The sequence below is a fragment of the Glycine soja genome, chromosome 4 (assembly GCF_004193775.1).
Source record: "Glycine soja cultivar W05 chromosome 4, ASM419377v2, whole genome shotgun sequence".
Lineage (NCBI taxonomy): Eukaryota > Viridiplantae > Streptophyta > Magnoliopsida > Fabales > Fabaceae > Glycine > Glycine soja.
In genome coordinates this window covers 7,649,580-7,663,647 of record NC_041005.1, presented here as the reverse complement: position 1 = coordinate 7,663,647, position 14,068 = coordinate 7,649,580, and the positions used below count along the sequence as shown (strand labels likewise).

At 34.2% G+C, this 14,068-nt stretch overlaps 1 protein-coding gene and 1 pseudogene across 1 annotated transcript; both read right to left on the bottom strand.

Annotated features, from left to right (window-relative positions):
• Positions 1-2,707: 2,707 nt before the first annotated feature.
• Positions 2,708-4,902, bottom strand: LOC114409165 (protein DETOXIFICATION 48-like). Its single transcript, XM_028372513.1, has 2 exons — positions 4,566-4,902; positions 2,708-4,326 (listed from the first exon to the last, which is right to left on the bottom strand). The coding sequence occupies exons 1-2, from the start codon at positions 4,713-4,715 to the stop codon at positions 2,842-2,844; spliced, it is 1,635 nt and encodes a 544-aa protein (XP_028228314.1). The 5' UTR covers positions 4,716-4,902; the 3' UTR covers positions 2,708-2,841.
• Positions 4,903-8,270: 3,368 nt separating this feature from the next.
• On the bottom strand, positions 8,271-13,055 carry LOC114408093 (annotated as a pseudogene).
• Between the last annotated feature and the right edge of the window lie 1,013 nt (positions 13,056-14,068).

Sequence of the window (14,068 nt, the reverse complement as noted above, 5' to 3'; positions counted from 1 at the left end):
AAATGTGTTCCATTCATAGACCATAGTAGTAGTGGTCTTGGAGTGAGCCCTGAGGTGGTGGGGAAGTGGTAATGCAGAGGCACTGTTCCAATTCTTTTGTCATCTGAGAGGTAGACAGAGGCAATAATAGCTGGATTTTGTTTCTGCAGTTCCAAACAGGGCCCCTCCAATACCCCCCATCCAAAGCCTTCTTCAGTAGATACTTCTTTCCTACCAATTATTGTTATCATTCTTTTACTGCTCTCTCTCAGCAGATACCTCTCTCCATTTGCGTGTGCCTATGTCTCTGTCTGCTTGTCTTCAAGCTCATTCTTGCTTTATTTATCGTACACTAGAGACCATTAACCATGTAAAATAAAATAAAAAGAAACACACACGCACACACGCCAGAGCATTAGCTAACATATCTTTCCACCCCTCTTCATTATAACTCAGTCCACCACCAGCCACTTTGTCTTTTGCACTTTTAATTTGCTTAAGGCCACTGAAAATAAGTTGACTAATCATTTATTAAACCATTTCTTATTAAATGTAAACTTATAGTAACTTACTACTTTTTTCTTTCTTAATCTTTGGTTATTTTCTTCTCCCAAAAAAAACTTTGGTTATTTAAGGTTTTCATACGTAAATTAAAAAAAAATACTATCTCTGATTCTTTCTATAAAAAAACAAAGTGTTAGTGTAGCTTTTTTTCTTTTTCTTTTTTATAAGAAAAGACCCGAGAGTACCTATTTTTAGTATATAGTTTAACAAATATTTAATTTATACAAATTTAGACTAAAATATCTTTATTTATTGTTTAGCAAATTTCTATATTATGTTTGATTACTTCATTTATAACTATTTAGATATAGGAATCCTCTTCTAGGATTAGAAGATGTGTATCTAAAGCATTTGAGTGTGTCATCTGTCTTTTCCTAAGTAAATTCTAAATATTATACACATAGTTGTGATCAAATTTTCCCATAGGTCATTTTAGCTTAATTAATAATCTTAAGTTAAATTATTACATCTTTATAATATACATTTAAATTAAATATTCAAAATGGCACTATCTTTTGAAATATGCTAAGAATGGAAACTTACCAAAATAAGTTAAGAAAAAAATTATAAGCAAGCTACCTTCATGAACTTAAGATCTTAAATTGTTCAATGGACAGAGAGAGAGAAAATTTGACACAATTTAAATTACCATCTCCACTTTGATTTTATTTTTCTGTCTTTTGGCGTCATTGTCTGTGTCTATTTGTTTGCTTGCTTATGATCCTTTCTTTATTTGTCGTACAGACACTATGGAAAAGAGCATTAAGTTAGAAGCGAGCATATCTTTCTACGCATTTTTCATTGCCACTGTCACAGCTCGTCCGCCACTAATCATTCTGCCATATGTGCGTCGTGCATTGAAAAACATTACAAAACATATCATTTCGTAAATGTAATGTTTCTCGCATACAGGCATGTGCCATTCAATCATATACAGTGGTCCTAATAAAAGTTAACGAGGGTGGAGAAGAAATTGTTCACGAAACAGAGAACACGGAGGGGAGGGTGTGAGAAGCGCAAAGTTAAATAAATAATGCACACGCAGATAGACACACTCATGGGGCCAATTTTCATTGCATCACACGCACATTACGGAATTGTACGACAACGATTTACGAGAACGTACAATTAGAGCTACATCTCTCGAATTTTAGATATTTAATAATAAATCAACTCAACACCAACCCTAATGCATTGCTATCATTATCAACATACCATGATTGAGAGACATTCTACCATTTCCTTTGTTTTAAATAATTATTATTTCTTTTTATAAAAAAGAAGAAGGAATAGCCGGAATGAAAGTGAGTTTAAAGATACGCTTTTGATGGTCTTTAGAGGTAGTATTTTTTTCTTCTTCTCTTTTTCCGGTTTTAGACAGTCAAGAGTTTTGCCCTTTGTCGAAGGGAACAGCACCAACGTTACTCAGAAACCCCTTTTGTTTTCCTTCGAACAAACCAACATATGAACCGCATGTCATAATTGTGAAATTTGGTTTGATTTGGTTGGTCGGACTAGTCCAACCAAAATCAAATAGCCTAATTGGATTGGTTTTATCATTAGATCAATCAGGTAATTAATAATCCGATTAAATTCAATCGATTAGATCATTAAATCTCATCTAAACTAGTTCGATCCCATTAATTTTATAAAAAAAAAATAAAAATGAACTACTTCTACGAACCCATCTTAATATCTCATTATTATTATTGATTATTATTTTAGATTTTAAAATATAAATAAATTTTTCCTACTTAAATAATATTAATTATATACTTATATATAATAGATACATATATAATTTTAAATTTTTAATATATGTCATATTAATTAGTAACAGAATCACTAACTCAGTGTCTCTATTGAAATAATGATTGCACCATCTTTCATAACTATCTCCGATGCTTCTCTCTTTCTCTGAATGGTCCCGAGGAAAAGTAACAAAAGACGCATTCTTTCTTTCTTTTATATATATATATATATATACCTCCTATCCTCGTTAGCTAGCTATTATTAATTAACATGTAAACTTGTCTATAAAGTCTAAAATTTAAAAAGTCAATTAATCCACTAAACTGTAAAAAAAAGGTTATCCTGATGTTAAAGAAGTTTTTATCACTAACGCGAGTACGGACTATCCAAAAGAAAGAAAAAACAAGCGATGTGAGAGAAATAAAGGGGAAATTAAATAAATATTATTTTTCTCTACAACAGTACAATCCAAATCCAATATCTCTTTTGGATTCTCCCTACCCAAGGAATAACAATAACGAACTAAAAGGAATTGAACATGGTTAATTAATTATTTATAGTGTGTATAATGAGAGGGTCTGTTTCAAGAGAAGGTGTGTTGGTAATCTCATGATCATGATCCTCCGTGGCAACAATCTCTCGAAGACGAACATTGTTACAGTACTCCGTTTGCTTGAACGGAGCAGAATTAGCATTAGTAAGTTCGTTGGCCCTCCGCACTTGCGCGTTCCAGTCAGTGGTGCAGAGAACGAATATCATGAGAGAAGCACAAGAGGCTTGGGCCGCAAGCAACCCAACCCAGAGCCCAGGAAAGCCCATTTTCCCGACAAACCCGAGAAGAACCGCAACGGGCATGCCCACCAAATAAAACGAGCCCAAATTGATATTCGCTCCGACGGTGGGCCTGGCGCTGCCTCTTAACACGCCGCAGCCCGTGGTCTGCGGGCAGTTCCCGAGCTCGCAGAGGCCCACAATGGGCAGCGCAATAGACGTAAGGTGGAGGATTTCTCGGTCAGAGGTGAAGAATCTCCCCAACCGGTGTCTCATGAGTGTGGTGAAGAGCATGGCGGCGACGCCCAAGGCAACAGCACAGGCGAGTGAGACTATCATGGAAATGCGGGCTTTGGCGGGGCGGTTGGCGCCTAACTCGTTCCCCACTCTGGTGGAGACGGCGAGGCTGAGAGACGAAGGGAAGACGTAGACCAACGCAGTTGTCTGAATAAGGATTCCCATGGAGGCAATGGTGGATTTTGGGTTGAGAAGGAGTCCGCAGAGAATGATCATGAGTTCGTACCACCACCACTCGAGACAGACGGAGACGCAGTTAGGAACAGCTAGTGCGAGAAGGGAAGACCATCCCCTGAGGCAGTCGGTGCTAGGGGGAACCCACGAGTCCTTGTAGACACGAGAGAAGTAAACAAAGGAAGAAAGGAAGATGAAGAGGTTTAGGTTGGTCCACACCATGGCTATTGCAACGCCAGACACTCCCATTTTAAAGTGGACAACTAATAGGAAGTTGAGAGGGACGTGGAGGAGGACGGAGATTGCGGAGCAGTAGGTGAGGGGTAACGTGATGCTTTGTGTTCGGAGGTAGATTCTCAGAGGGTGGAGGAGGGAGAGGAGGAAGAGGTCGGGGATGGAGAAGATGATGAAGGTTTGCGCGGTGGAGGAGATCTGCTGGTCTTGGCCGCACCATAAGAGGATGTTCTTCATGTTCAGCCACGTCAGGGAGATGGGGAGGGAGGTTGAGAGGAGGAGGAGGACGGTTCTCTGGAGGGTTAGGCCCAGGGTCTTCAATTGCTTGGCGCCGTAGGCTTGCCCGCAAATGGGTTCCATTCCCATGGCAAGCCCGGAGATCACGGAGTAGCCGGTGATGTTGGCGAACCCGATCGAGAGGGAGCCTCCGGCGAGCTCCATCTCGCCGAGGTAGCCCAGGAAGACCATGGAGATCATGGCTCTGGAATATAGGATTAAACCGGTTAGAGCTGTTGGGCCTGATATCTTCCCTATGGCCTTCATTTCTGCTATCACCTGCAAAGGACAAATAGTTCATATCATGGCCATGCTATTCGTAAACTGGCATTATTTGTTTTTTAATCATGTGATGTGACTATGGAGATAGTAACTTGCATGCGCAACTTCATTTAATTTACATTCACAAAAAAATTATATGGATGGCTGGCTAGCTAGCTAGCTAGCTACTTGGATTTTTTTCCCCTCCCTTTTTTATTTATATATATATATATATATATTCTTTTCTCTTTTATTACCTCATTAGGCGTTGGCCATCTGTGAAGTTCATCTTTAAGTTGATCATCAACGGGAGGAGGGTGATTTATGAGTTTGGGGTCGGGAGTTATGATGTGGTTTTTTGTGGGACACAGAAATGGGGATGATGACGATGGTTTCGGATTACACATGATGACTAGCTAGCTATTAATACTTGAAGCTGTATAGTTCTGGATATATAAACGACTTAGAGAGAGATGAATATAGTAATATATGACACAGGCTTGACTATACAAGAGCTAGCTTTGCTACTACTTTCTTGGCTTGGGCTTAGTGTGATCGTGCACTGCGTTTCAAGTTGTTTGAGAGAATAAGAGGGTTTAATTTGTGTATGGGAGGGAGAGGAGAGTGTGTCTTTATGTATGATAAAAGGCTGGGTCCTACAAAGGTTACGTGTCATTATAGAAGGATATATTGCTAAACATATACTTCGATCAAATTATCAATGTCAATCACTGGGGGCGATTTTTTATTTTTTTTTTAAAAAAAACTTTTACCAAGAAGAAAAAACGGGTAAAAGAGAAAGGGCATGCTTGAACGGAAAAATTGAAGGATATATTACTATAATAATGATTTATTAAAAAGGTGAAAAACAAATTGGGTATGACATCTGGAGAACAGCAGCACATAGAGCTCTCCTTACCTTGCCTTTGAGTGTGGAGAGGAAACAAGTTCGATCTTATCTTTAGCGACGGATGGTGAAACTCAAAAAAAAAAGAATGGACGGATTTATTCGGTTATTTTAGCCGTCAAATCCATGACAGGCTTTGATTTGATAATGATGGGTTAATAGTGGTTTAAACTCGCCTAGTTATTAATGGACGGATTGCATGTGGATAATCTTTTAAAACACCACATTTGGCTTTTCATTTCCCTGTGTAAGGAACACAAAGAATTTTATCCTCAAACTGGGAACGCCAAGTGGTGATATGGAGAAGCCAATTCACCAAAGAAAATTCCCCAACTTGTCAAAGGAACGCATTATGTTATTATTATTATTATTATTATTATTATTATTATTATTATTATTATTATTATTATTATTATTATTATTCCCTTTCTATTTTGTGATGGTGCGACATGGGGTACTTATATTATGAAATAAATGACAAGGGCATACACGATACTTGTGCGTTTGTATTTGTACCCAGAAAAATTTATTAATATTAATGATTTTTATACTGTTAAAAGAAAATAGAAAAAGAAGACAAAAGTGTAAAATAAAATAAGTCACCTAACGAAAAAAATAAAAATAAACAGAGAAAAAATGAGTCATAAAGAAAAGAGAATAGAGCAAGTGTTTGTACAAATTTAACATACTTTTACTACAACATATTTTGTTTGGTTTTGGACAGTGGCTACTAGTTGCTTATTTGTACTGCTGGCAAAATGTTTGGCATTGCAAGTTCTTAGAGGCAGCCAAGCCATGCATGTCTCATTCTTCTCCAGCCCATGCCATAAATTCCAATCCTAACACATCCATTGTCTATATATATATATATATAGACCATTTGAAGCACCCGAAGGGAGAAACATTCCCTTGACTACTTTGTCTAACAGATGAAGCAAGTTTTTTCTTGCACCAAATTTAGGCCCCACACGTTTCTATGCCTCTTGTTGTACTACTACTATTATCAGTTGTTTGAATGTTTTATCCCCTAGCAAGCAGATAGGTTGAAATATATAGAGGACGAAGAATGTTATATATCAAGCTATATAGAGAATGCAATTTGGGGAATTTCTTGGCCTCAAGCAACAGAGGAAAAATGAAAACTTAATAAGCATTCTATACGAAACAGGATTACAAATCAAAGTTATGAGTCCCGTCATCAAGTGATAAGTTGGTTTCGTTGTGATTTTGTTTCAAACAAAGCTGAGAGAGATTTGGAATGGCATTTTAAAAAAGTAGTTGTGTTCCTACGTGGGATTTTATTTTGAGCAACAAAAGGTTAAAATTCAAATCCAGTGTATATATATAATATTGCACTTTTTTCTTCCCACTTTCCCTTTTATAAAGGTTATCTTCATGTATATCTGTATATCTATAACTATTCACATATGCAAAATATATGTGTATGGATTATGGAGGGACCACCAAGTGGTGTTAATGGGGAATGATGGTAGCTGGCCATATGGAGAAGAGACAGATGGTAGCTAGGAAACACTAAGAGAGAGAATTAAGTGCTCCAATTACAAACATTTAATCTTATATCACAAGATGATGGAAATTGAGATGAGTCAGTCTGTGTGTAAGAGAGCATGGCGTTATATATGAGGAAACAGAACCACCTCTGCACCGTTATTAACCAAAACACTCCAGATAAACTCTTTCTTTTTCTCTTCCCTTGCCGTCAGAGCAACTTCAGCCATCAGTATTTCATTCTATAATAATACCAAGTAATATATATATTAAAAATCCCCTGTAACTGAAGGCCATCCCATGTCAGATTCCATGTGTTTGTAGCTCACCACCAAGTTGATGTGAAATGAAAGATATGTATCATGCAAGGGAACCAATGTTTTGGAATTAATTAATAAAGCAACAGCAAAAGTTCTGACATTGGACAATATGAAAAAACCAGTCTCATCCAAAGAAAGAATATGAATTGGAACAAATCCATCTCGAATTTGGCACTCTAATTGGATTGGCAAAGTGCAGTGCAGCTCTAGAAATCTCTTCCAACCCAAGAGATTAGGTTAGAATTCAGTATCACGTCATGATGGCGTACAAATATACTGTTAGATATCTTCAAACAAGTTGTCATAGTGGAGATCAGCCACAATTTTTTTCGACGCAACAAACTACTAAATTGCAAATTTCGGTAAAAGAATGACAAGCCTAGTTTTAACTTTGACATTAACAACGATTATGCTCCTCTAGAAGCTAGAACAGATTCCTCTGACCTTTTCCACAATCGGGTAGACTGTAGAGAGTATAGAAATGGGATGTTTGTGTAAGAACTCGTCTATGAAACAAATATGAATAAACTTAACATCATATTTTAATTTAAAATTAAGGTTTTAATTTATCAGTCTTTTCTTTATTTATATATTTTTTTAATTTTAATCAAGAGAAGTCTTTTCTTTATTTATATATTTTTTTAATTTTAATCAAGAGAAGACTTTACTCAAACTTGTATTCCAACATATATTATTTACATAGAATTACATGTTTATGGGCAAAATCTAGAAAGCATAATTGTTACAACTCTGATTGCTGTGCTGAAACAGTAGAATACGAATGGCATACAATTTACTATAGAAAGGAGTGCCCAATGTTTACCAGTCTTCTAACAAACGAAAAGAAATTATTGATCGGGATTTTTTTTTTATAAATTATAAATATGGAACAATTCATTCATCTAATCCTCCCATCAAACAGTAAACACTAATTACATGTAAGTTATAAATATTTTGACGACAGCTTTTATGATTATTATCTGAGTTGCCAGGATGTTTGGAAAAGTAGTGCTACGAGAGTTGCTTCTTTTACATTGTTCCTTATACATCAAGAATTTTTTTTCTTTTCTTACAGCCAGTAGAGGGTCCCTCAAATTTAACAAAGCAGAGCATTCTCACTGTTTTAAAGAGACATCTCACTCATCAGGGTGACAAAGGAGAGAGCCAAAAGCTTCCAAAATATCAGAAAATAATGACACTCAAAATTAGCTCAACGGCCATAAATAATGATCAATAAGATGAAAACACATCCATGTAACAATTATTCAAATTACAAAAACAATTGGGTCGGGGGGTGGGGGTATCTCGATGAATGAAAGCCTCAATATAAAGACTACAATCAAACAAAAGTAAAACAAAACTATTTACAAATTATTGCTACTTGTTCATTCATTTTCATCATCCCTCTTTCAAAACAAATCCGTGCCAATTGCAGAAAGAACATAATACCTCATACAGGGTTTCGAGGCTTTTGACCACCAGGTCGGGGAATAAACAAGACAGCTATGAGTCCACTGGCAAGGGCTGCAACAGCTGCCACACCAAAGGCTGGAGAGTTTCCCCCACCAAATAGCTGATCCCATGGTCCACTTCCCAGGGAAACCACCATCTATTTCAAACATTGGTATACATAAGCTCAGCAGCTCAAAATATTCAAATAACTATGCACAAATTAGATCCTTTCACACAAAGTTTCGTTTACAAAAGATAAATCACCATGACCTTAGAACTATAAAATAATTCAGAATTTTTATTATTTGTAAATAATTATACTAGCTGGATTGATATCTGTCAATCAGTTACTTGAAATGTGGTATTTGGAAGAAAACGAAAGTACAAATCAAATTTTCATTAAACCTGCATGATAGTACAAAATAGCCATGCGACTCTGGCTAAATCTCATTGCCTTACTCTGTCTCAAACAGTATCTAATTTCAGACAATGATGGATCAAGGAAAAGTGAATTAACTGAGTAATAATTCGGGCTCATAATGAATGAGCAAAATCAAAATGGAGCCTGAACCGATGCCATAGAGGTCACATCCTGTTGAGTAGGCAATTTGAAGTTCTCAGTGAATTTTGTGTGTCCTTCAATCCAAATTTCATTCAACTAATTTTAAAGGCTTTAACAGGAGTAAGGAAAAGCTTTATTAAGTTGTGCTAAATTTTCTGTTTTCAGGTATATTTCTCTGGAACAAAATGCTCATACTCTCAAGGGCTCTTTCTTATAATCTTTCGTGTGAAACAAATCTTTGATGACCTACCTCCAGTGCAGGTCATGATTTCTTAATGATATCTTCTCAAGAGATATGCAAAGGAATTGAAGATCATTATCGTTTTTTTATGCAGATTGTTTATCTTTATGCCTATTTGAAATAGATTTCTTGTACTCTTGTAATAATGGACAGTTTTTAATTGTCTTATACTGTACAGATGAAAGGTGGGAATAAGTTGACCAAATTAAAAGTTAAAAACATAAGCATGGTCACCTTTGAAAAGGATCCATGTATCAGACACATATCTTGACACACTCTCTAAATTTTTGTCACAATTCCCTTGCCAAAGATTCTGTTTCTTAGTCAAAAGACACATCAGTTGATGGCAATTTGACCCCAGCATGACAATTACTGCACTCATAGTTTTACTCAGAAAAATACCTTGGGAGAGAACTATAAATCATGTTTCGTGTTTAGGTTAAGGAAAATTCACAGTACGGGGATCAGAGCCCTATAATTGTACTTCCTGTTGCCATTAATGTTATCAATATCAATTAATTGATTATTCATTTACATATTTCCTTTTATCAAGTGATGTAAAATTGTAACTGTACACATCGACTCAGGACCATTTATGACATTTAACTCAATATATTTTTCGGAGTTTATTAGATATTGTAGATATCTTAATAATGATAATTAAGCAATTTTAGGATTACATGATTAGGTTTTTTTTACTAAATGTAATTTTTTTTTGCTTTTTTTTCCAATGGGATAGTTTTTAAATTATTTCTGCAAAGGAGTAAGTCATAAAAGGTGTCACAAGAGAGTGTAATATCTTATTTTAATTTTTGTTAACTAAAATTGTAAATAATTTTATGATTTTAGTGTAAATTTCTTTTTACAATTTTAAAGTCATACTTTTTTTTATTTTACAACTTTGAAGTCATAAGATATTTTTTTAATGGATTACGACTTTAAAGTTGTAATTCCTTTTTCTCACGCTATTTTTTTGTTTATATTTTATATTGTTTTGTTTTAATTTTTTTAAAATTGTAAACAATTTTATTTATTTAATTATTAAATAAATATTTTTAATTTTACACGTTATTAGTTTTATTTAATATGTTGTATATTTTAGTAATAATTTAGGACTAATATAAATAATTTAACTTGTATAAAGCCAATGTGTGATCCTAAATTATTACTAATAGTTGTTAAATTATTTATATTAATATATTATGTTATTTTTAATTTAACAATTACTTTTATTACTAAATTATTACATGTTATTAATAGTAAATTCATTTACACAAAATAAATAATTCAAAATCATAAATTATAACTTAATATTAGTAACAAATTTTTTTAATATTTGGTTTCAAATTTTAGTTTTTAAAATAATAAAAAATATTCAAAAAAATATATTAAATGTCATTAAGTTACTTTTATATTTCATTTAAAAAATAAATTTTGATAACATTATTAAAAGATTATCTAAATTTTAAATATACAAAATATATCAAATAAAAAATATTAAAAAAATAATTTACGACTTTAAAGTCGGAAAAAAAAAGATACACTCAAGTCATAAAATTATTTATGATTTTAATTAAAAAAAATAAAATCGTAACAAGTGTTAAAACCCTAACTTAGAACACGACTTATCTTTTTGAAAAATAATTTCAAAACTATTCCCATTTAAAAAAAATAAAAAAAATTGCACCCTATTGATAAAAAAAAGTCACATAATTATAGTAATTAGGCAATTATTTTCTTTGTAATTATTATGCTGTGAAATAATAGTAATACACTCTGCTGTCAACATTGACACATGGATTCAGTCATGTCTCGCTTTCTCTCTTCTCAACATGGTACTAGAGCCTAACAAGGGACAGCCTTATTTCATGCCTTCCTAGTGGATCCATTGTCCATCGTTGCCAAAAAAAATTTTCCGGTATGAGAGACCCTACATTGATACTAATATGATTAAAATGATTAAAATAATGTATACAAGTGAGGAGTAATCATTAACTCATGATTTATCTTTTAAAGTTGAGTTTATATTCAAATACAAATTATAAAATGGTATCAAAATTTAACCTGCATCCATTAAATTCCTCAGCTATCATAATTAGGCAATTCTAAGATTTGCATTATTATAGTAATTAGTCAATTATTTTCTCTGTAGTCATTATCCACACTATATAATAATACACTTTGCTGTGTACATTGATTTACAGATTCAGTCATGTCTCTTGCTTTCTCTTCCTTCTTCTCAATAGAATTGAAGTTGAAAATATTCACATTAAGATCTACTGGGAATGCCAAAAAATATCATAAAACTTCATTTGAATCTCAAACCCCAAAAAAAACCCATAAAAAAAAACAAAAAAGGGATAAATATCAACAATTAATATAAGGACTCCCATTGACAATCCTGAAAATACCAATAATTAATATAAATATAAATAGTCACACAATCATATATCTAAGAAAGAATAAGGCATCAATCCTGCCCACAATGACCAAGCCCCAATGACTGAATGTGTGTGGAAATCAAGGCATATGGAAAGCTGTAAGTGATCTGAAATAATTAATCCAAGAAGTCATATTAAATTACATAGAATTCTCAAATAATATATGCACAAACTTGTGCATAATTAATGAAATCATTTCCAAATTTTCATTTGTGTCGCATCATGCTTCTTAAAAGGAGTAAAAAATATGTCCGTTTGTGCTAAGACAGTGCTGCCAAGATTGAGTCAAGACACTGTATGAGCCACTCAGAATTTTTAAAAGAAAACCTGAAGAACAAAATACTACGGTTTATTTTAAGGAACATAAGTCAGTTTAAGCTAAAGAGGTCATGCAGCCAAAATCAAGCCAATTAAGATACTTCATATATATGAGCCACTGAAACCATGCAAAAAGACAGAATTTGAGTCTCTTTTTAAGGAACGTAGGAGACAGAAAAGGTGCCTTCAATATTGACAGAAAAAAGAACGAAACAAAATGCTTTTAGCAGGAAATAGAGCAACTCACTGCATGTGGAAATCCAAGAACGATAAAGATTATCAATGAAGCTATCACAATGCCAGTTGGTGGTAGATCTTTGCCTACATAGCCAATGTTATTTGCCACATAGGTTACAACAAGCATTGAAATAAAGCAGACAGCCATTAGGATATTTGAAATTCCCCACAGAAACCCAGGTCCCCGCTTCCTGCATAGCCTCTCCAAGAGTACTGACGTTACTCCAAGAACAACTGAATTAAGCAGTAAGCCAAGTGCCCCCATTCTAACTCCAGTATCATGATTAGGGCCTTCATTTGGCTCACCACCATAAATCTCTCGGCCCATCCAATCAGTATCAAATAGGAGAAATGGAAACCACCCAATCCATCTTAGAGCATTAACAGTCAGTATTGTCCATATAGGGGTCGAAAAATATCTGAATGTCCCAAATAGCTGCCACAGGAAAGCTTCTCCTGCAGTACCTGATTCCCCTGCTGCTGCTTCTTCAACAGGGAGTGCTCCACTTGAACTTAGAGGCACTTCTTTAGCTGCCACAATGCTTATATATGTGGTGACAGCAATGAAAATAATGTCGAGAAAGAAAGCAGACTTGAGATTTGCACAACTAATATTGCATGCAGGGGTAAGTGCCAAAGCAAAGACCTTGTACCAACCACTGTATGATCCAGTTGTATATCCAAGAATATTACCAATTGCCATAAACAGGGAGTAATAAGCATTTGCAACACGTGTCCTTCGGTGATCCTTGCCTAACATTTCAAAGATAGATAAACAAAATATGAAGGGTGTCAATGTATTGTTTGCTTTTCATAGCTGACATTTTATTTCTCAAACAAATTAGAATAAAAATATTCTATTCCGTTTTTTTTTTTTGGCGGGGGGAGGCCACACTTACAGAGGCAAGATGCGATGAAAATAAAAAGATAATTACCATGTCCTTTTAGTTTAACTGAGTGTTGCATTCAGAATTACGTATCAAGCAGACAATCATCTGGGTAGAAAGTAACGCTGGTAATAATCAATGCACAATTTATTATTTTCTATCATTCTAATTGTATTCAACGTTTATTGGGATCATTTTTTTTGGGGGAGGGGAGCTGACTTTTATCCTTTTCTACTATTACCAAACATGAGATAGAAGAAAGCATATTCCCTGCCAAGAATCTGGTACAATGTTTTTGTTTACATACATTTACCAATGTTGGATGCTTAATTTTTTATTTCAGATTTTACATAACAGTTTTTCTTCAGTTGGAAAACTTTAGAATAAAGGCAGACAAAAGGAGTAAAACCATCCAAGTAGATGCGAGAAATGTTTACAAAAATAATTTTACAATATAACGTAGCAAGTCTTTTGCTTCCTACATCGTAAGTTCATTTCATTTGACATTGGTGGCATACCCATGGTCTTGTGGTAGAAAATGGTGGGAAATTTATAATTGAGATTATATTATTTTGTGACAACGAAGTTGTTTCGACAACGACAACGCTTATTTGAACTCGTGAACGCACTACATCTTTGTCACTTACATTTGTAGGGTCATTGTTTGTATGACTAGTAACCACAACCATTTCATTATTCACCCCAGATGATAAATTAGTTTGATTTTGTTCATTCTTATCACTATTGTTGGTGAAAGTATTTGTAGCGTTATTATTATCATTGTTGTTATTACTAGGGTTTCTTTGATGATTATTTATCATTCTATCACTTTTTAATAACATACCATTCTCATGAAGACTTGTTCTTAAAATCAAATTTTGGCAAA

What these genes read in the sequence shown, in the direction of transcription:
- LOC114409165 (XM_028372513.1), bottom strand. Translation starts at nt 4,715, where the DNA reads ATGTGTAATCCGAAACCATCGTCATCATCCCCATTTCTGTGTCCCACA. An exon ending in GATGGCCAACGCCTAATGAG is followed by an intron (nt 4,327 to 4,565) that starts GTAATAAAAGAG and finishes TGTCCTTTGCAG; the next exon opens with GTGATAGCAGAAATGAAGGC.